The sequence below is a fragment of the Hyperolius riggenbachi genome, chromosome 2 (assembly GCF_040937935.1).
Source record: "Hyperolius riggenbachi isolate aHypRig1 chromosome 2, aHypRig1.pri, whole genome shotgun sequence".
Classification (NCBI taxonomy): Eukaryota; Metazoa; Chordata; class Amphibia; order Anura; family Hyperoliidae; genus Hyperolius; species Hyperolius riggenbachi.
Genome location: NC_090647.1, coordinates 17,526,830 through 17,549,428, shown reverse-complemented (window position 1 = coordinate 17,549,428; position 22,599 = coordinate 17,526,830). Strand labels below are relative to the sequence as shown.

The 22,599-nt window shown below is 47.1% G+C and overlaps 1 protein-coding gene across 5 annotated transcripts; it reads left to right on the top strand.

The window, feature by feature from the left end:
- Positions 1-1,290: 1,290 nt before the first annotated feature.
- Positions 1,291-20,220, top strand: ART1 (ADP-ribosyltransferase 1). 5 transcript variants are annotated; one of them, XM_068264376.1, is made up of 5 exons: positions 1,291-1,357; positions 10,801-10,881; positions 11,979-12,723; positions 14,576-14,614; positions 18,871-20,220. In XM_068264376.1, the coding sequence occupies exons 2-5, from the start codon at positions 10,810-10,812 to the stop codon at positions 18,969-18,971; spliced, it is 957 nt and encodes a 318-aa protein (XP_068120477.1). In that variant the 5' UTR covers positions 1,291-1,357; positions 10,801-10,809; the 3' UTR covers positions 18,972-20,220. The 5 variants fall into 5 exon arrangements, with proteins under 5 accessions (XP_068120477.1, XP_068120488.1, XP_068120497.1 ...); XM_068264387.1 differs by having other exon boundaries at positions 1,291-1,476; XM_068264396.1 differs by lacking the exon at positions 1,291-1,357 and adding an exon at positions 2,167-2,306.
- Positions 20,221-22,599: the final 2,379 nt, after the last annotated feature.

The window sequence follows — 22,599 nt, the reverse complement described above, 5'->3', positions numbered from 1 at the left end:
ATACTGTACATGCAGACAGAACACACATACACAGCACACACATACACACTCTCATATACTGTACATGCAGACAGAACACACATACACAGCACACACATACACACTCTCATATACTGTACATGCAGACAGAACACACATACACAGCACACACATACACACTCTCATATACTGTACATGCAGACAGAACACACATACACACTCTCACATACATGCAGACAGAACACATATACACAGCACACACATACACGCTCTCACATACATGCAGACAGAACACACATACAGAGCACACACATACACACTCTCACATACATGCAGACAGAACACACATACAGAGCACACACATACACACTCTCATATACATGCAGACAGAACACACACTCTCATATACTGTACATGCAGACAGAGCACACACATACACGCTCTCACATACATGCAGACAGAGCACACATACAGAGCACACACATACACACTCTCACATACATGCAGACAGAACACACATACACAGCACACACATACACACTCTCACATACATGCAGACAGAACACATATACACAGCACACACATACACACTCTCACATACATGCAGACAGAACACACAGCACACACATACACACTCTCACATACATGCAGACAGAACACACATACAGAGCACACATATACACACTCTCATATACTGTACATGCAGACAGAACACACATACTCACTCTCATATACATGCAGACAGAACACACATACAGAGCACACACATACACACTCTCACTCTCGTATACATGCAGACAGAACACACATACACAGCACACACATACACACTCTCACATACATGCAGACAGAACACACATACACAGCACACACATACACACTCTCACATACATGCAGACAGAACACACATACAGAGCACACACATACACACTCTCATATACTGTACATGCAGACAGAACACACATACACACTCTCATATACTGGACATGCAGACAGAACACACATACACACTCTCATATACTGTACATGCAGACAGAACACACATACACGCTCTTTCTCTCACAGACACACACACAGTGCATGTGAGAGGTATTATCCCTGAAGCGTTAGCTGGATCTCCCCGCAGTGAATGCCCCCCCCCCCCCCCCCCCTCTATGCATAGATACATATATTGCAGTGTGAGCTGCAGCCCTTAGGAAATGTGATATGGCTGCCTAGATAATGTTGGCTTCATGTCAGATAAACACGCTCTCAGTACAGCTAACATGTACCAGTTGTCGCTGTCAGTCTATTATAAGATCAGACGTCTGTCGCTGAGCTGTGTGGGGGTCCGGCCTGAGAGGGCTTCACACAAAGCTGTACACCGCAGCAGTGACAGGTACTCTTACTCTACCCGACTATCAGTTATAAGATCAGAAGTCTTCCTCGGTCTCTGAGCTGTGCGGGGGACCGGCTCGAGGGGGCTTCACACGAAGCTGTATACCGCAGCAGTGACAGGTACTCTTACTCTATACCTGACTATCTATTATAAGATCAGACGTCTTCCTCTGTCTCCTCTCCGCTGTGCGGGGGTCCTGGCCCGAGGGGGCTTCACACAAAGCTGTATACCACAGCAGTGACAGGTACTCTTACTCTATACCTGACTATCTATTATAAGATCAGACGTCTTCCTCTGTCTCCGCTGTGCCGGGGTCCGGCCCGAGGGGGCTTCACACAAAGCTGTATACCACAGCAGTGACAGGTACTCTTACTCTACCAGACTATCAATTATAAGATCAGACGTCTTCCTCTGTCTCCGCTGTGCGGGGGTCCAGCCCAAAGAGGCTTCACACAAAGCTGTACACCACAGCAGTGACAGGTACTCTTACTCTACCAGACTATCAATTATAAGATCAGACGTCTTCCTCTGAGCTGTGCGGGGGACCGGCCCAAAGAGGCTTCACACAAAGCTGTACACCGCAGCAGTGACAGGTACTCTTACTCTATAGTAGCCTATCTATTATAAGATCAGAAGTCTTCCTCGGTCTCTGAGCTGTGCGGGGGTCCGGCCCGAGGGGGCTTCACACAAAGCTGTATACCACAGCAGTGACAGGTACTCTTACTCTATACCTGACTATTATAAGATCAGACGTCTTCCTCTGTCTCTGAGCTGTGCGGGGGTCCCGGCCCGAGGGGGCTTCACACAAAGCTGTATACCACAGCAGTGACAGGTACTCTTACTCTATACCTGACTATTATAAGTTTAGAAGTCTTCCTCTGTCTCTAAGCTGTGCGGGGGTCCGGCCCGAGGGGGCTTCACACAAAGCTGTACACCGCAGCAGTGACAGGTACTCTTACTCTATACCTGACTATCTATTATAAGATCAGACGTCTTCCTCTGAGCTGTGCGGGGGTCTGGCTTGACAGTGCTGAGGGGGCTGCAATCTCTATACCGCAGCAGTGACAGGTACTCTTACTCTATACCAGACTATTATAAGATCAGAAGTCTTCCTCTGTCTCTGAGCTGTGCGGGGGTCCCGGCCTGAGGGGGCTGCAATCTCTATACCGCAGCAGTGACAGGTACTCTTACTCTATACCAGTATTACAATGGATCTCACAGTGAAATTGGGCCTTTCTCACTCGCCGTGGATTTCCACAATAACGGCCCTGTTTTTCACTATTCAGCTGTATTTACGATGAACAAGTGGAGGGGGCGGCAACAGCGCTAAATTTCAGTGTAATGCGTATATTGGACATCTGCAGGAGGGAATCATTTGTTCCCAGGATGCACTGCAAGGTCTAGGAGCCAATAAGAAGAGATCCCAGCACAGGCAGCTAAATAGGGGGGAGGAGGCACGGGCGGGGGAGCCCCAGGTGAGGGGGATCTGATCCCACTCACCACGGCTGTGCCTTTTTCTCCCCCTTCCTGGCTGCTCCCCCCTCCAGGCTGCCTATCGGGGGGGAGGTTGCGGCATTCTCACAACTTTGCCTCAAGCGACAAAAAGTCATGAACCAGCCTTGCATACTGTATGTATACAGTGGACATTTCTTCCAGACACAGGCGGACACAGCCAGCAGTGGGCCCCTGTGCAAAATATCAATTGTGGGCCCCTGACCTGCGGCGCGCGAAGCGTGGCGCGGCAAGAAATGGGCGTGGCGATAACCTGCAAAAAATGGGTGTGGATAGAACCTGCGGCGCGTAGCGCCGCGGCAAAAAAATGGGCGTGGCAATGACCGGATAAGGGGTAGAGCTAACTGTAATTTAAAGTGATCCCGGGGTGAGAGTGATATGGAGGCTGCCATATTTATTTCCTTTTAAACAATACTAGTTGCCTGGCGGCCCTGCTGATCTATTTGGCTGCAGTAATAAACTGAATTACACCAGCAACAAGCATGCAGCTTAATCTTCTCAGTTCTGACAATATTGTCAGAAACCCCTGACCTGCTGCATGCTTGTTCAGGGTCTATGGTTGAAAGAATAAGAGGCAGAGGACCAGAACGGCAACCAGGCAACTGGTATTGCTTAAAAGGAGAGAAATATGGCAGCCTCAATATTATTCTCACCTCAGGTTCCCTTGAAAAGTGCAACGCAAAGACAGAGGGCCCAAGTTTTGGTGACCCTTTCCCCAGAAAATTGACATAATTGTGCAGGTTTTCTCAAGAAAATACACATAATGTGAGCAGATTTGCCCAGAAAATACATTCAATCATGTCGGCAGATTTGCCCAAAAAATACATTCAATCATGTTGGCAGATATGCCCAGAAAATACGTGCAATGATGTCGGCAGATATGCCCAAAAAATACGTGCAATGATGTCGGCAGATATGCCCAGAAAGTACGTGCAATGATGTCGGCAGATATGCCCAGAAAATACGTGCAATGATGTCGGCAGATATGCCCAGAAAATACGTGCAATCATGTCGGCAGATATGCCCAGAAAATACGTGCAATCATGTCGGCAGATATGCCAAGAAAATACGTATAATCATGTCGGCAGATATGCCCAGAAAATACGTGCAATCATGTCGGCAGATATGCCCAGAAAATACGTGCAATCATGTCGGCAGATATGCCCAGAAAATACGTGCAATCATGTCGGCAGATTTGCCCAGAAAATACGTGCAATCATGTCGGCAGATTTGCCCAGAAAACACATGCAATCATGTAGCAAATTTGCCCAGAACATACTGCAATCATGTGGCAGACCTGCCCAGAACATACACGCAATCATGTGGCAGACCTGCCCAGAACATACGTGCAATCATGTGGCAGACCTGCCCAGAACATACATGCAATCATGTGGCAGACCTGCCCAGAACATACATGCAATCATGTGGCAGACCTGCCCAGAACATACATGCAATCATGTGGCAGACCTGCCCAGAACATACATGCAATCATGTGGCAGACCTGCCCAGAACATACATGCAATCATGTGGCAGACCTGCCCAGAACATACACGCAATCATGTGGCAGACCTGCCCAGAACATACACGCAATCATGTGGCAGACCTGCCCAGAACATACATGCAATCATGTGGCAGACCTGCCCAGAACATACACGCAATCATGTGGCAGACCTGCCCAGAACATACACGCAATCATGTGGCAGACCTGCCCAGAACATACATGCAATCATGTGGCAGACCTGCCCAGAACATACATGCAATCATGTGGCAGACCTGCCCAGAACATACATGCAATCATGTGGCAGACCTGCCCAGAACATACGTGCAATCATGTGGCAGACCTGCCCAGAAAATACGTGCAATCATGTCGGCAGATTTGCCCAGAAAATACGTGCAATCATGTCGGCAGATTTGCCCAGAAAATACGTGCAATCATGACGGCAGATTTGCCCAGAAAACACATGCAATCATGTAGCAGACCTGCCCAGAACATACACGCAATCATGTAGCAAATTTGCCCAGAACATACATGCAATCATGTGGCAGACCTGCTCAGAACATACTGCAATCATGTGGCAGACCTGCCCAGAACATACATGCAATCATGTGGCAGACCTGCCCAGAACATACATGCAATCATGTGGCAGACCTGCCCAGAACATACACCTGCTAAAATAAATAATAAAAAAACCATTTACTCACCAGCAGCAGCAGACCTCCTGTCCCAGCCTCCATCCGGCGCGCAGCTCCCATGGGTGGTTGTATGGATAGGTAGCCTGGTGGGTGAGTGGGTAGGTAGCGTGGTGGGTAGGTAGCCTGGTGGGTAGGTAGGTAGGCAGCCGGGTGGGTAGGTAGGTAGCCCTTAGCCGGGTGGGTAGGTAGCCTGGTGGGTGGCTGGGTAGCCGGGTGGGTGGGTAGCCTGGTGGGTGGCTGGGTAGGTGGGTGGGTAGGTAGCTTGGTGGGTGGGTAGGTGGGTGGGTGGGTAGGTAGGTAGCCTGGTGGGTCTTTAGGTAGGTAGCCTGGTGGGTTGGTAGGTAGCCGGGTGGGTAGGTAGCCGGGTGGGTGGGTAGGTAGGTAGCCTGGTGGGTGGGTAGGTAGCCGGGTGGGTGTGTAGGTAGCCGGGTGGGTAGGTAGCCGGGTGGGTGGTTAGGTAGCCGGGTGGGTGTGTAGGTATCCGGGTGGGTAGGTAGCCGGGTAGGTGGTTAGGTAGCCGGGTGGGTAGGTAGCCGGCAGGGTGGTTAGGTAACCGGGTAGGTATCCGGGTGGGTAGGTAGCCGGGTGGGTGGTTAGGTAGCCGGGTGGGTAGGTAGCCGGGTGGGTGGTTAGGTAGCCGGGTGGGTGGGTAGCCGGGTGGGTGGTTAGGTAGCCGGGTGGGTGGTAGCTGGGTGGGTAGCCGGGTGGGTGGTTAGGTAGCAGGGTGGGTAGGTAGCCAGGTGGGTGGTTAGGTAGCCGGGTGGGTGGTTAGGTAGCCGGGTGGGTGGGTAGGTAGCCGGGTGGGTGAGTAGCCGGGTGGGTGTTTAGGAAGCCGGGTGGGTAGGTAGGAGGGTGGGTGGTTAGGTAGCCGGGTGGGTGTGTAGGTATCCGGGTGGGTAGGTAGCTGGGTGGGTGGTTAGGTAGCCGGGTGGGTGTGTAGGTATCCGGGTGGGTAGGTAGCCGGGTGGGTGGTTAGGTAGCCGGGTAGGTAGCCGGGTGGGTAGGTAGCCGGCAGGGTGGTTAGGTAACCGGGTAGGTATCCGGGTGGGTAGGTAGCCGGGTGGGTGGTTAGGTAGCCGGGTGGGTAGGTAGCCGGGTAGGTAGCCAGGTGGGTGGGTAGCCGGGTGGGTGGTTAGGTAGCCGGGTGGGTAGGTAGTCGGGTGGGTGGTTAGGTAGCCGGGTGGGTAGGTAGCCGGGTGGGTGGTTAGGTAGCCGGGTAGGTAGCCGGGTGGGTGTGTAGGTATCCGGGCGGGTAGGTAGCCGGGTGGGTGGTTAGGTAGCCGGGTAGGTAGCCGAGTGGGTAGGTAGCCGGCAGAGTGGTTAGGTAGCCGGGTAGGTAGCAGGGTGGGTAGGTAGTCGGGTGGGTGGTTAGGTAGCCGGGTAGGTAGCCAGGTGGGTAGGTAGCCGGGTGGGTGGTTAGGTAGCCGGGTAGGTAGCCGGGTGGGTAGGTAGCCGGCAGAGTGGTTAGGTAGCCGGGTAGGTAGCCGGGTGGGTAAGGTAGCCGGGTGGGTAGGTGGGTAGCTATCCGGGTGGGGGACTCGACTCCTATCCTCCCTCCCTCACCTCGGGGGGCCCCCCTCCCGATGCGCGGCGGCCGGCGGGAGAGCAGAAAATACAGGAAGTCTCCGGCCGGGGCTACAGCAGACGCTAGAGGCAGCTGCCGCTTGGTCTCCCGTGTCTCCAACTTTGTACACTGCTTGCTACTTCCTGGTTTAGTAGCGAGCAGAGATACAGAGTTGAAGACACGGGAGACCAAGCGGCAGCTGCCTCTAGCGTCTGCTGCAGCCCCGGCCGGAGACTTCCTGTATTTTCTGCTCTCCCGCCGCATGAGGGGGGGGGGGGGTGAGGGGGGAGGACAGGAGTCAAGGCCCCCCAGGTTAAAAAAAAAAAAAAAGTAGAGTTAAAAAAAACCCCAGCAATACTTAATGGGCCCCTGAAGCAGGGGAACTTCAGGGGCCCTCGTGCGGCGGCACGGCCTGCACGGCCGTATGTCCGCCACTGGTTCCAGAGAAAAATGTACTATATATTCATTTTTTCCTATCATGTCACTGTCACAATAAATTGAAAAATCTGTCACAACTGACAGGCTCTATACTGGCTGAAAACTGAGAAATATTTTTTTTTCTTATTATTACCTTTAAAATGCATTAAAAAAAAAAATTCTTAGCAAAAACTATGACCCCCCCAAAAAAGCCTAATTTGTGGCCAAAAAATTACATATAGATCATTTTGGTGTGATAAGTAGTGATAAAGTTATTGGTGAATGAATGGGAGGAGCATGATATAAAAATTGCTCTGTTTTTTAGGGGAAAATAACCTGTGGTGGGGACGTGTTTAAAGGACATCGCATTCAGTATAGAGATCATACAGCATTGTTCCATCATCATGTGTTCAAATAATGAACATCTCTTTCACATCCAGTTAATAATGACTAATAACGAGGCTATAATCAGCAGCAGAGTATTTATACGGACAAAGTGGAAGTTGGTGCAGGAGTTGTTCTGCGTCCTCTACATGTATTCCATCGATGACCCAGTGCTGAGCTCAGAAATCTCTCATTACTGGCAGACTGGAGACCGCTGGACATGAGATTAATCCCAAAGGAAATCAAGGTGAATTTTGCAAGAATTATTTGTAGAAGTATATTTCTATGGGTCTTTATATAGAAGGGAGAATATGACTTGTTCTGGATTCATTTATGAAGATTTAAAGGGAACCTTAACCGTGGATAAAAAAAAAGTTTCACTTACCTGGGGCTTTCCCAAGCCTCCTGCAGCCGTCCTGTGCCCTCGCAGCTCCTCCAGTGTCCTCCGGTCCCCCGCCGCCGCTTAGTTTCGTTTTCGGCCAACTCAGTCGTCCTCCGGCAACGCGTCCTATTGTTCCACATTCCCCGACGTAAAGTGCCGTAAAACGCGGCATTCGGACGCGCTTTACGGCGGGGAATGCGTTCCATGGACGCGCTTTACGGCACTTTACGTCGGGGAATGCGGAAGAATAGAACGCGTTGCCGGAGGACGACTGGCAGTCGCCCGAAAACGAAACTAAGCCGCGGCGGGGGACCGGAGGACACTGGAGGAGCTGCGCGGGCACAGGACGGCTGCAGGAGGCTTGGGAAAGCCCCAGGTAAGTTAAACTTTTTTTTTATCCACGGTTAAGGTTCCCTTTAACACGCATATAATGTGTGTAGTAAGTATGAAATATGTCATAAATGAGCAGGTTTTAGTAAAAGTAGTGATTGATTGGGAACAGTAGTATGATGTTAGAAAATACTAGTTTGTATATTGTAGTACAGAATACAGAATACAGAATCTTTATTTCGCCAAGTGCGACCGAAGTCGTACCCGGAATTGGTTGTGGTTCACATGGCATTGGCAGTTGAACAAAGACAGAATTGACGCTAAGAAGTTCACATTTTAAAAAACAATCAAAAAGACAGGCAGGCAGTACACAGAAAATAATCGATGCTGTACAACGTGCAGTTCATTCTGAATAGTCCGCACTAGTGGGTCGATACGTCTAGCCCCGGGGATAAGTGGATTCGTCTAACCCCAGGGATAAGTAACATTCACGCAGCACCATGACTTTAGTTGTTCTAGAAGTGTATCAGGATGACTGCTGGGTTATGCATGAACGGGCACCCGTGTGCCCCGTCCTAGAGTATTTGAGCTGAGTTGGGCAAGAGCGCCCCTCGAGTGGCAGGAGTTCAGCAGGAGAGCTGCTTGAGGGAAAAAGGTGTGTCTTCGCCTGTTGGTTTTTGGGCGGATGGTTCTGAAGCGTTGGCCCGATGGAAGGAGCTTGAAGAAACGGAAGCCAGGGTGGGAGGGGTCCAGGGAAATCCTGTTAGCCCTTTTCATCAATCTAGCGGTATAGAGGAGGTCTAGGGGCGGCAGAGGGGAGCCGATGACCCTTTCTGCTGAGCTGATGACTCTTTGAAGTTTGTACTTATCCCTGGCGGTTGCTCCTGCGTACCACACAATAATGGCTGAGCAGAGGGTGGCTTCAATAGTGGCAGTGTAGAAACTGGACAGCAGCTTCTGTGGCATACCAAATTTTTTCAATTGGCGTAGGAAGAATAGTCTCTGCTGAGCCTTCTTCTGGATTTTGGAGGTGTTCTCCCCCCACCTTAGGTCACTAGTCAGTGTTGTTCCAAGAAACCTAACACTAGATACTCTGGACACTTCATTCTCGTTGATGAGGACTGGTTGTGGCATGGGAGGGTGTCTCCTGAAGTCCAGGATCAGTTCCACTGTTTTGGCTGCATTTAGAACAAGGTTGTTGGCCTCACACCATCTACAGATTCTCTGGAACCCGCCGCTGCCTCCCTCATGTATGCAGAGCCGATTCTACACTATTTGCCGGCTGAAGCCAATTTTTTTTCTTGCTGCACCCCACCCCTGCAGGGCTTGGAAGGGGTGACACCGGGCTGGCAGAAGTGGGGAGGGAGGCCAACATCATTCCTCTCTCTCCGTGGGCCCCCTCCTGTGTCCCCCTGCAGAGCTGGTACAGTAGTGTGTTTTTGTAAATCTCTCACCTGTCCATACAACACATCCATGCTGCTCAGCAGCCGGCTCCTCTCTACTTCCTGTTTTATTGCATAATGCATAGGAAACAGGAAGTAGAGAGGAGTCGGCTGTCGAGAAGCATGGATGAGTTGTATGGGCAGGTGAGAGTATTACAAAAACGCACCCCTGCACCAGCTCTGCAGGGGGACACAGGAGGGGGAACTATAGAGAGGGAGGGAGAAATTATGTCCCCCCCCACTAATGCCGGCCGGTTGTAACCCCTTTTAAGCCTGCAACCTTACTCACTGTGTCACTGGCCCGGCACTGCCTCCAGGCAATCTACCACCTGAAGCAGGAGCTTCAGGCTGCGTCATAGTAGATCCGCCCCTGCGTTTTTGTAAAGACAAGTCCTACAAGGGTTTGCTATCTATAGTAGCCAGTATAGGTAGTGTTGGAATTCAGGATCCTGCATTCAGAAACCACAGTTATGCCGAACACGGCATTTCAGCACCCAAGCTTCAGGACGGGGTCACGGAGAGGTCACTCGCGCTGAACTTCACCTTACTCTAATGTCTCCGGCTTAGAAGGAGGAAGCACTGGCATCACAAGAGAACGCAGCCCCATGCCCCGTCCACTAGCTCGGGTGCCAAAGTGCCGTGTTTGGCATAATTTGGATTTATTAGTATATGAGTATTCATGTATTTTACATTTTACAATGTTTTACAATAGTGGTCCTTTAAGGTGTATTGTGTGCTAAAGAGATAACATCCACCAGCACCAGGCACTATTTGTGTGGAGTTGGAGATGTCTGTTCATAGAATAAACTATGTAGTTATTAACAGTTTAAAAATATGTGATGAATTAGTAGTGAAAAGTGGATGTAAAATATTATACTGCGGTGTCTAGATAGAGTGTGTGTGTAAAGCTATGTACACACACTAGATTAAACTCTCCTGGGCGGCAATTATGTGTGCATCTAGTGTGTGTACAGCAGCCGTCTGACGTGGCCCAGAGATCTGGCAAGCTGGATCCTTAGCAACCTGTGAAGCCTGAACAGTCCCAGTCACATTGTTCTGACCACTCCCCCCGCGCTCATAGCATCCATAGCAACAAATGCGTCACTAGCCCGCAGGGACAGGGCAGTATATGGGGAGTAGGATAGGTTGAGAGGCATAGAATATGTTATCAATAAAACTTAAGGGGATACTTTTTCTAATTTCTGTGTTTTTATTTCAGGAGGTGAAAATGGTGTCTGGGTCTTCTGGAGTTCATAGCAGCATCCTTGTTTGTGCTGTGACCCTCGTACTTCTTGTACAGGTATCCCCCTTACTAGTCACATGTATGTGCCATCATCCTCATCCTGGTCATACAGGTATCCCTTTACTAGTCACGTGTGTGTGCTATCATCCTCAGGGACGGATTTAGGCCAAGGCCACCTAGGCCATGGCCTAGGTCGCCACAAGAGGAAGGGCACCAAAGCAGCAGGCTAAACTGGTGCAGCATTTGCAAGCTTGTAAATGCTGCAATGCAGGGAGATCAGGCTAGTGCCTGACCCCGGTACTCTGCTGCTAGCTGCCTGTTCAGCAGCCACCTTGCTCTCTGTGCACGTTGGCATTGTAGCCGGCGGCTATGGACTTGGGCAGCATTGGAGACGGAAAGGAAGAGAAAGCTTCTGCACTGGAGACGAGCAGAGAAATGAGTGACACTGATGGCTGCTGTGGTGTGAAGGCAAGCTGACTACCTATACTGAAGGGGGGGGGAGGGATTAAGGGAGTCATCTGGCTACCTATACTGGAGAGAAAGGGGGAGGAGTCACCTGGCTACTTATACTGGAGGGAAGGGGGAGGGATCATCTGGCTACCTATACTTGGGGGAGTTATCGGGCTACCTATACTAGAGGGAAGAGGGAGGGGTCATCTCGCTACCTATACTGAAGAGGGGCAGCTGGTGACAGTGGCCTAGGGCGGTAAAAAGTACAAATCCAGCCCTGATCATCCTCATCCTGGTCATACAGGTATTTCCTTGACCAATCAAGCATGTGCCTTCATCTTCATCCTTCTCAGCCATACATGTCCTGTATGTTCTCCTACCACCAATCACATGTGTGTTTTCACTCTATCCCGTTCATACAAGCATCTCCCTGACCAGCAGTCATATACAGTCATATTAAGGTTCTTTTATCCCTCTGACTACAGGATTACGGTAAGTAATAATAAGCTAATAGGGGTGTGGCAGGGCCTAATACGAACCTTTCTTGCTCTTGTTGTATTGACAATACCAATTTGTTTGTGCCAAAACCACTTATTGATTTGTAGGACAACATGTTGATGTGCTTCATGGTGGTGATTGTGTTGGGTGGGACTTTGTGACATGGACTATATTGTACTAATATTTTATTTCTCTCTTTGTGCCAGGTGGATGGCAGGCGGACTTCCAAGCGAGATGTCTTTTCGCCGAAGGAGTTCAGTTTAGACATGGCTCGTTCTTCATTCGATGACCAGTACAAAGGTTGCAGTGATGTTATGGAGGAGGAAGTTGAACACCTCTTGAAGGCAGAACTTTCCATGAATAAGGAGCTTGCTGATGCCTGGAAGACAGCAGAATTCAAATGGGAACATGAGAAGAAGAGGCAGGTGACGTTGCTTAAGGGCTTCAAGGATAAATATGCCATAGCACTGCTAGCATACACCATTAATGGTCCTCTTCACAAAGTCTTCAATGAAGCGGTGAGAGATGCCGGCCAGTCCAAGCAGTACTACTTGAAGAACTTCAACTTTAAGGCCCTCCACTATTACCTGACCAAAGCTGTGCAGGTGATCGATTCAGTGGAGACCCCTGCTTGCCACAACGTCTTCAGAGGGACTAGAGGAGTCCGATTCAGGGCAGTAAATCGCAGCCCCATCCGGTTTGGACAATTTACATCATCGTCCATGAATGATCAAAATGCCCTGCAGTTCGGGGAGGACACTTTCTTCAGCATCAACACCTGCTATGGAGTCAGCATTAGGAATTTCTCATTCTTCCCGGGTGAAGATGAAGTGCTTATTCCACCCTACGAGAAATTTAAGGTCACCAACTTCACTAAGGACGGGAGCAGGAACGTCATAACTCTGCAGTCTCTGGAAAAGTCGAGTGTCTACAACTGTGAGCTGGCCAAAGGTAACCTGGAGATACAGTAGATGTCCTTTAAAATGTGATATCACAAGGTTAAAGAGGAACGTTAGTGAAAAGGGAAAAATAAATAAATAAATACATCGCAAAAGTGAGGGACTAAAAAAATAGGTGGCAAGATTAAGAAATAATTGATATTCGCCATGTAGTTTGTTCATATTGTTTGATCTGCAATCAGCCTGCAGGTCATCATCTTTACTACTGGCAGAAAATAAAAAAGTAGACAGCTCCAACTGCCATTATCTTTAGCCACACCCACTAACAAACCTAAAAAGTTTTTTTTTTAATAGGTATACATATGCACAGAGGGAGATACTGGTTATTTGGCAGTTGGAAACAGCTGCTATTTCCCACAATGCAACGAGGTTCACAGACAGAAAACGGTCAGGACCATGGTCCTGACATCACACTGTGGGAGGGGTTTCACCACAATATCAGCCATACAGCGCCCCCTGATGATTTATTTGAGAAAAGGAATAGATTTCTCATGGGAAAGGGAGTATCAGCTACTTATTGGGATGCAGTTCAATTCTTGGTTACGGTTCTTCTTTAATGATTGCCCTACCCCATCTCAGATTTATTAACTGCTACCAAAAAAAAGAGGAAAGGAGAGATAAGTGTTTTTCCAGTTACAAAGATTTTATTATAGTAAAAATTGTACAATAGCCATCTGCTCACAGGTATTTACATGATGGGCGGCTCAAAATGAAACCTGTGATGGAAAAACCAAGAGGGTGGGGTGGAAGTGATTGATTGAGTAGCAGGATGCCCCATGTAAGCAATAGCTGTACAGGGATATCAGTAAGGGGCAGTGGTGAGCACCATTTTCCCCTAATTGTAATTTTGCTTTGTAATTCAAAATGTAATGCAACATTTGGGAAAAAACATAATTTTTTTCGTAACCATAATCAGTAACTATAATTTTGCAATTAGGTTTAATTTCGCAAAGCCCACATACATGCCAAGGTCATAAAAATTACTACCTATGTTAAGGGAAAAAGTGGGAACAAGTTAAACATTTTTTTAAGAAAATCGATTTTAAAAATGCAAAGAGAAAATTATTTTTTAAACTCTGTAAAATTACGTTTTGTACAGCAAAATGTAATTTTACAGCGTTTAAAAATAATTTTCCTTTCCAATTTTCTCTTTGTTTGTGACTTGTTCCCACTGGGGGTGGAGTCTGAACATAGGAAGAGGCCCCATAAAAGTTTTGCATGGGGCCCTGTGAGCCAAACTTACACCACCATCTAGGAGGTTAGGATGTGGGAGATTTAGGCTTTTTGCACACAGGGACGTTACAGGCGCACGTTAGTGCAGCCTGTAACGCTCCCCCAACGCACAGCAATGTAACACAAGTGGGCTGTTCACACTGCCCACGTTGCGTTACATTGTAACGCAGCAAAGTGCTGCATGCTGTGCGTTCTACGCGGCTAAGCTGCGTTAGACTGTTTGCACATGCTCAGTCATGTTGGGGAGGAGGGGAGAGCGGCCGGGCACATGGCTAATTAATATTCACTGCACTCAGTGATGTGCAGTGTTTACTTCCTGGAGCGGCCGCTCTGTGTGGCGATTGGCCGGGCGGGACCACGTGATGCCGCATGCGTCCAAGAGTACGCATCACGGCATCACGGACGCCAGAGTGAGCTGCACAACGCGGCTCACTCCGACGTCCACACCAGAGAGCACCAGGCGTTGCGTTAGGGGCACGTTATGCGACCTATAACGTCCCCTAAACGCAACGTCCTGGTGTGTCACTAGCCTTAGGCATGACGATCTCATCCGTCATTGTTCTTAGTATATCCATTAGTCTATATTCATAATGCTGTTGTGTGTTTTCCAGAGCGGAGGTGTAAGTCCAGGTGGTGTCCCTTCAGCGCAGGTAAGAAGCCAAGATGTTACATCACACGTCTTGTGCCACCAGCAGACGTGGCCCCGGGGGTGCTAAACGGGTCAATTTGTGGGTAAATTGTAAGCAGGTTGGAACTGGCCCGAATAGGCAGGAAGTGCATTTACATGACCATTTCCCAAATGCAAACAATTTGCATTGAATCTGCATGCAAGCTGAAACTAATAACATCTCACTGACCATCTCTGGTCAGCAGTAACGCCAGCAGAGCCGCCAATCCTGAAACGTTACAGATATAAATCTAACACAAACCACACTGGTGTTCAGATCAGTCACGAGCAAATCATTCTTACAATGTAATCATTTACACCTGAAGGTGATTAAATGCAGCCAATTAACCAGTTCAATCACCACTGAGGGGCTTTCCACCTTATGGACCAGAGCAATTTTCACCTTTCAGCGCTCCTCCCTTTCATTCGCCAATAACTTCATCGCTATCTTGTTTTTTTGTTCATCACCAGTTAGGCTTTCTTTGGGTGGTACATTTTGCTACGAATTATCTTATTCTAAATGCATTTTTAAAGGGGATAGTAAGAAAAAATTTAAAAAATGCATTATTTCTCAGTTTTTAGCCATTATAAATGTAGGCCCTGTTCACCGTTTTCATTTGCGGTGCAGAATATTTCTGCATGTTAACTCACTGGCTGCCCATACAATTCTATGGGCCTGTTCACAGTACAGCGCTGTAACTGATCACAATATTCGAACTCGCTGCATATTTGTATTAAAGTCTGTGTCCAGTCTCCATTGCAGTTCATACACATTCTAACGCATGCGTTATGCAACTGACCACGTGAACCTAGCCTTAAAAAAATCATGCTACTGTAATTAAAACCCACGTATTTTATTTGCCCATTTGTCCCAGTTATTACAACGTTTAAATTATGTACCTATCACAATGTATGGCAACAATATTTTATTTGAAAATAAAGGTGTATTTTTTCAGTTTTGCGTCCATCAGTAATTACAAGCCCTTATTTGCAAAAATACCAGTAATATACCCTCATGACAAGCATATTACAAAAGTTGAGTCCCTAAGGTCATTATTTATGGTTTTTTTTTTAAATGTCACTTTTATTTTTAATTTATATTTTTTGTTTTATAAAAGTGTTTCATTTTGGTAACTATGGGAGGGGAGGTAAGGAGTTAAAGTGGTCTGAAACTCTGTGTAACGAATACGCCGCTAGGCGGCGTTTCTCGGAAGGATTGCGGATCTTTAGCCGCATCTGCTCTGGTAAGCATACCTTGTATTGCGGCATGCGGAACTCTGTCCGCATCCTCCCCGCAAGTCCGTGCGGGCATATCGCGCCAAACTCACCGGCATGTTACTCCACGTGACTCTGTTTCTCCCTCTATAGGGAATGCGCACGCACACCGGCCTCCCTTTTATACTAGGAAGAAACATGTCAGCTGACTTGGAGGTCAGCTGACGTCAGGCAGGTCCTTGAGCCTGTTCTTATTGGTTGCATGTCCCAGGCAGTATATAAGGAAGTGTTTGACACTGGCACTTCGTCTGTGTTTGCGACACTCTGTGTTAGCGCTCAGACCTTAGTCAGTTCCCGGTGTGTAAAGTGCGGCAGGACCCCGTTACTTGCACACGCAGTTAGCCTGATTGATCTCATTGTATTTGACTTTTGCCTGTTTCTTGACTATTCTCTCGCCTTCTGATATTGTACTTTGCCTCTCTGATCTCCTGCTGACCTTGGCTGGTTTCCGACTCTGATATCCGTCTCCTGATTCTGTACCTCACTGCCTGTATCGTTGCTGAACCTATTTCTGTCCGACCTTCCTCTCTTCAGTGGCTCATCTCCCACTGAGGGGTTTCCGTTATAGAGGTTCGCCTCTCTGAGACACCTGGCCTCTAGTACACCATTACTACTAGAGGCTGAGACTCCTCCACTGCTTCCCTTGGAGGATCTCACACACGGGGTTCCCATTCAGAGGTAACCACACCTTTGAGGAATCGCAGTGTGGTGGATATTTCCACAAAGCTTCTCTCATCTTGAATTGTATTTTTGTGTGTTCATTCCTGTGCTTTAACCTGCATTATTTGGTGAATCTGCAGATCACCAGATAATCAGTTAGCCTCTGCATTACTAGTGATCAGGGATCCTGTGTCTAACACATTCATTACACTCTGACATAACATTCAATAAAAATGTGTTTTCCTACTTTTTATTACTCATACAGGAATCATATTTGCTTTTGTGCACAAGTTATATTGTCTGTCTACAAATTGCAAGTTTCCAAAGTGTAGTTTGCCCTGAAAGCTGCCATTGCATTTTATTCCAGCTGCTTTCTATTATATATTAAAACCTTCTAGTGAGCTGTTCTGAACTGTGTGTGTGCCTGACGCACAGAGAGCTTCACAGAGAGTGTTTTCAGTTGTTCACACAAATGTAACAACCTTAGAATGTAAACAAAGATACTGTTATCTCCAGTCTGGATGCAGATTCCAAATTTTCATGGCAGGACAAGGTGACTTGTTTTACTGTTGTGATGTTCTGCTACAAAAAAAATGTGAGATAGTAGCTTTGCTTTAAAGCTGTAAGGAATCTTTTAGAGCAAGGTAGAAATGCTGGCTTTCGGACCACTTTAACAATGGAGTATTTAAGGAATTTTTATTTATTGAGATGTATGTAGGTGTGATTTACTATTTGGCCACTAGATGTTCCCCCACTTTATTCTCCTCCAGAGGAAGTATAGCGTGTATATGTCACTTTCACTTTTGTCAATGACCACTGGCATCTCATTGATACTGGTGAACATTGATCACAGGCACTTAGATCAACTGTGTTCCCTTTCATTGATTAATGTACTAACGGACTGCGATGAGAACACATGGATGTGCACATGAGCATGCATGGCGGCCGATCCCTGCTAAGTACTTATAGCTACACCCCTGGAGCTTATGATGAAGTCCTGCGGGGCGTAGATATACTGCCCAGGGACAACAACTAGTTAAAGACCCTTAAGCTTGGTACACACCTTCAATTTTGATTGGACAATCACTGAATAATTTCACCACCTCAGTAAAGTATGAGAATTTACCTGGACAATCTGCTCATAGTATTCACAATCTGTTGAGTCTCATACTACATAAAGGTGATAAAAGTGGTCAATTATTGGCCCATCATAATTGATGGCATGTACCAGGCTTGACTGCTGCTGGTTAATTAACCAGCTGTCAGCAAAGCGATCAGCAGCCACGTGGTTTTATTTGCTTTGTTTCAGTAAAAATGTGTCTGTTTTGTTTTGGATGTATCTATTTGATGCCATGTGTCCTGCCTCTCGGGTGTGTCTCCTCCTCCATAGTTCTGTTCCTTCACAAGCCTATTGCTATTGTATAGAAAGTGTGAGCATGAATACTGATTGCTCAATGGAAATTGGCACTGATATGTGTCCCCAGTGCTGCCCCCTAGTGGGGTATGAGCAGGGGCTAGGATCTGGGACGATGCGGGGAATCAAGGTTGTGTTGCGGTATACTCCATCCTTCCTTCCTCAGAAGCTCTCTGAGACATGTGCCTTTGCTCTGCCCCTCCTTTTCTGCTGTAGTAGCTCAGCTGTTGCCAGGGCGATTTGACTATTCAGCAGAGGGAAGGAGGGGCAGAGTAAAGACACATTCCTCAGAGAGCTTCAGCCAGCAATGATTCAGTTCAAATATTCTTTTATGTAACTAAGAGTAGTTACTGAGATTTTAGTTTACAATCCCACTTTAATAAATCAGGCCTGTAGAATTCACATACTTCCTGTGGAGGTCACACTGCAAACAACTGAAAAGCAGCTTTGAATCTGCCTATACATTTCACACGAGACAAGTTTCAAGGTATTGATCTCACAAGATGATGAAAAAAACTCTCAAAAAACTTTCTGACACCATGTAAAAAATTATTGGCTCATGTAGTAATAGTGTGCAAGTAAGGCTCCGCGCACACATCCAATTTCACTGCCATGTAGTATGAGGCCAACAGCTTTTGAATACTATGAATAGACATTAGGTAATCTCTTATACTTCACAGAAGTGGTAACATTGGTAATTCATCTGCAGATAAAAATTGGATGTGTGTACAGACCTTAAAACAGAGAAAAAAAATTCAAAGAAGTGGAAGAAGTCAGTACCAGCAGTTCATGCATTAGGGCTCTAGTTATTTTATTTTATAAGGAGCCTGATGTCTGTCACATGTTACCACGTATGGCCTGTGACTCTGTCCTGTGTCTTCTCCTCACAGCCACCCGTACCAGGATGCAGAATCCCCAGGAAGTTACCCTGATGAGCAGCCTCCTCCTCTTCCTGTCACACCTGCTAGGACCAGGCAGCCTCTGTACATAACGCAAAGACTCATCTTCTGATCTTTACATGTAGGGAATGGACTTCTGCCTTCTATCTATGGACTTGTGATTGCAGGAACGTCGCCCTCTAATGGAGGAATTGTGCTACACGTTGGAATAATCGTTCACTTACTCAGGCTCTCGGTTAGCTGAACCAGCACTCATATTTACTAAAAGGCACCTGAAAGGAGACTATATCTGTAAAACTACACAACCAGCATGTGTAGGGTGGGCTCCTCACAGGGGCCTACCACCATCAGGTCTCTCCGGCACTCCAGCTGCAGCCACTAGGTGTCGCTGTCCTCTCTTTCATGACTCCACTTGCTCTTCCTGTAATTTCCTCCTCCTGCCCAGAGTGCATGCCCAGAATGCTGCTGGCCCCAATCGCTGTGCGCAGCCAGGCAGAGGCGTGAAATGACAGGCAGGGCAAGTGGACAGAGCATGCCCTGCTTCTAGATGAACTGACGGCAAAGTGGTGCAACAAAGGGAAGCCCTTCCAAAAGGAGGACAGGTGAGTATGAGGAGCCCATATTAGACACGCTGGCAGTTTTATAGATATTGTGTCAGTTCAGGTACCCTTTATACAGATTTTATACTCACAGCATATTAGCAGAACTCCTGTCATATTTTTACAGTGTCTGTGTGTTCTTACTGTAATGATAAGTTGCCCCTGGAAGGTTCAGGGTGCTCAGTGGTGCCTCTGTCTGCTCCTCATGTTCCATCTATCTGCAGCCGACAACCCAACAGCATAAAGTGGAGCGACTCTAACCTCAGCAGCAGGCAGTGAGTTGTCCAGGAGGAACTTGCATAGGTTTCCAGAGACAACAAACCCAAATGAAACTTTCTTCCAACTGCGCTAATCTCTGCTATGCTCTACAAATCCCAATGACTTTATATCATGAGTGTACAGTATGGTCTCTCCTCGCTAGCCAACACTGCAGAATCTGCCGCGGCGCCGCCCCTTAATCAAAGAGTGGCCATCCATCCTCCAGACATTAAAGGGTTATCTCTAATTTGGGCCCTAGAGGAAGCCGCTAGTAGAATATCTGTAAAATTACCGCCATTCTACACTGACTATTATGATAGTAGAATTCCGGTAATTTTTATTGATATTTTACTATCACTAACCGAACTCTCTTCTCACTCTAACCCTCCCTCTACCGATTCCTAACCCTACCGCACACCCCTCCCCTCCCCCTCTGATATCAGGGCCACCTTCTCCACTAAAAACTCCCTCTACCGATACTTAACCCTAACCCTACCGTACAATCCCCCCCTCTGATATCAGGACCACCTTCTCCACTAAAAACTCCCTCTAAAGATACCTAACCCTAACCCTACCGTACACACAAATACACTAAAAACTCCCTCCACCGATACCTAACCCTATCGTACATACAAATATCAGGGCTGCCTTTTCCACTAAAACTCCCTCCCCCGATACCTAACCCTAACCCTATCATACACACAAATATCAGGGCTGCCTTCTCACTCTAACTCTTCCTCCACCAATACCTAACCCTAACCCTACCATACACACAAATAGAAGGGGCGCCTTCTCCACGAAAAACTCCCTCCACCAATATTTGCACTGCCTAAAACCGTTTTTTTCAGGTTGCCCCCATGTGCGACTATAGCTGTAGATAACACTGCCGTCTATGTGGCACCCACATGCCCTACTTCTGATCATCTACTAGCAGCTTCCCCCGGCGCCCAAATTACCTAATGAACTATTTTGCTTACTGAAGCCAGCTTTTGATTTTATGCACATCTGATTTGCTCTGTGTCCATGAAAAAAGGGAAAAATACAATATGTGTTCCTGTCTATATGCCATTTTTTTTAGGTTTATCTCATTTTACAACTTTTAATGTGTAATTATGTTTACATGTGGAATGTATTAAATAAAGTTATGTGAAAATCCAGTTGTGAGTCTTCTGTGATGTAGGAGGAGAAACAGCTGAGGGCGCCATCTCTCCAGGATCAGGTACAGTGCTGCATTTATACATCTCGAAGGCTGTCTTGCCTTTGCTAAGGCTCCTTTGATACTATGTGATGATTCTTAAACCGCACTGCAGCGTTTCATAAAAGTCGCATCACACATTAATTGTGCAATGCAACCATACAGGGAGTCATTTGATTTGCAAATTTTTGTGTGTAGCTTCCAAGGAGCTGGACTTGTATGTGCCATATGAGGTTTTTGGTGTCATATGAGACTAGAGGATAATTGTGTTCATAAGTGGCACTACACTGGGGCATGCTTGGGCACTGCCCCCCCCCCCTTCCCCCAGAATCAATGTGCCGCTCCCCCAGTAACATACAGTTAGTTACTTTTTTCAAAGCTCCAGCATAATAATCCTGCCTTAAAGAGGAGCTGTTAGGTATAAGGTCTCAGAGAAAAAAAAACACATATATCAGTAGCTAAATATTGGCTGTACTTACATTACATATGCATTTCACTGTCCACGTTTGTACTTCACAGAATTTTTATATAGTATTTGCAGAGAGTGATGCTCCTGACAGCTCATGGCAGGTTCCATGTTTGTCTGTCTCCTATGAAGCCAAATGTGTCGTCATGTCCTCCCTGCTTCCTGTAATGGACAACACTACTGTGCAGTGAATATTAATTAGCCATGTGGCTAGGAACAATAGCGGACTCATGCAGTATACTCTGCCCTGTGATTTTTCAGTGCTGTGAGCTGGGCTGCATTACAAACTGCTGTAACATGAGCCTGTAACTTCTCACTAGCAGCCGAGGGGAGGACCCAAGGTGGGAAGAAGCAGCCCCAGAATGCTTTGCAGTATGTTATGCGGCCTCTCATCCTTTTAAGAGCTTGGGAATAACAGCCTTGCTGTTCAGCACACATCAAAAGTAAGAGAGATTTTTAACTTCAGTATTGCCTTTTTGGCTTCCTTCTAAACTGTTTAAAGCAGTAGGATCAGCCACACTATGCCAGGGAAAAAAACACATATATAAGTAGATAAATACTTGATCTACTTATATAACACATGTATTGTACTGTCCACGTTTTGATTTCAGTGAATGTTATATAGTAAATGACGAGAATTCTGTTCCTGGTGGGGGCCATGTCTTTTGCCCACAGTTAAGGCTAACTCGTGATGTAATTTCTGCCCTTTACTTTTTTTCTTGTCTCCTCCAATCACTGAGTCGCCTCAGCCTTGCTTGTAAACACAAGTGAGTAGGGGGATCAGGTTTCAGATAAGCAGCTGGCAGGGAAATAAAGGGAAGAGGAGGAATAGATTATAGATAAAAAGAACACCCAGCATGCAATTCTTTGGCACGACTACTAAAGGGCCAGGGCTCCTTAAGTATGTGATAACTCCAAATCATAACAGCAGAAAAAGTTTTGAAAGTTTTGAATGCAGGATTAGCATCTGTATCACTTAATACACTTAGACCAGTTGCTGTTGAAATTTCATTTTTATGGTGACGATACCGCTTTAACACAGGAGAATAGAGGTTTAAATTAGCTTTTGCAGCCTGACAGTTACTCTTTAAGACTTCCTGTCTGTAAAATACAAGCTGTAGTCTCCAGCAATGCTTAGCTACTAAGATAAGGAATTACGCACACAGTGTTTCTCTCCCTCCTGCCTCTTCCCCTCCCCTTGC

Coding starts and splice junctions, on each gene's coding strand:
- ART1 (XM_068264367.1), top strand. CDS start 7,648: ATGAGATTAATCCCAAAGGAAATCAAG. Junction 7,675..10,800: donor TAATCCCAAAGGAAATCAAG/GTGAATTTTGCA, acceptor TTTTTATTTCAG/GAGGTGAAAATGGTGTCTGG. Junction 10,882..11,978: donor CCCTCGTACTTCTTGTACAG/GTATCCCCCTTA, acceptor TCTTTGTGCCAG/GTGGATGGCAGGCGGACTTC.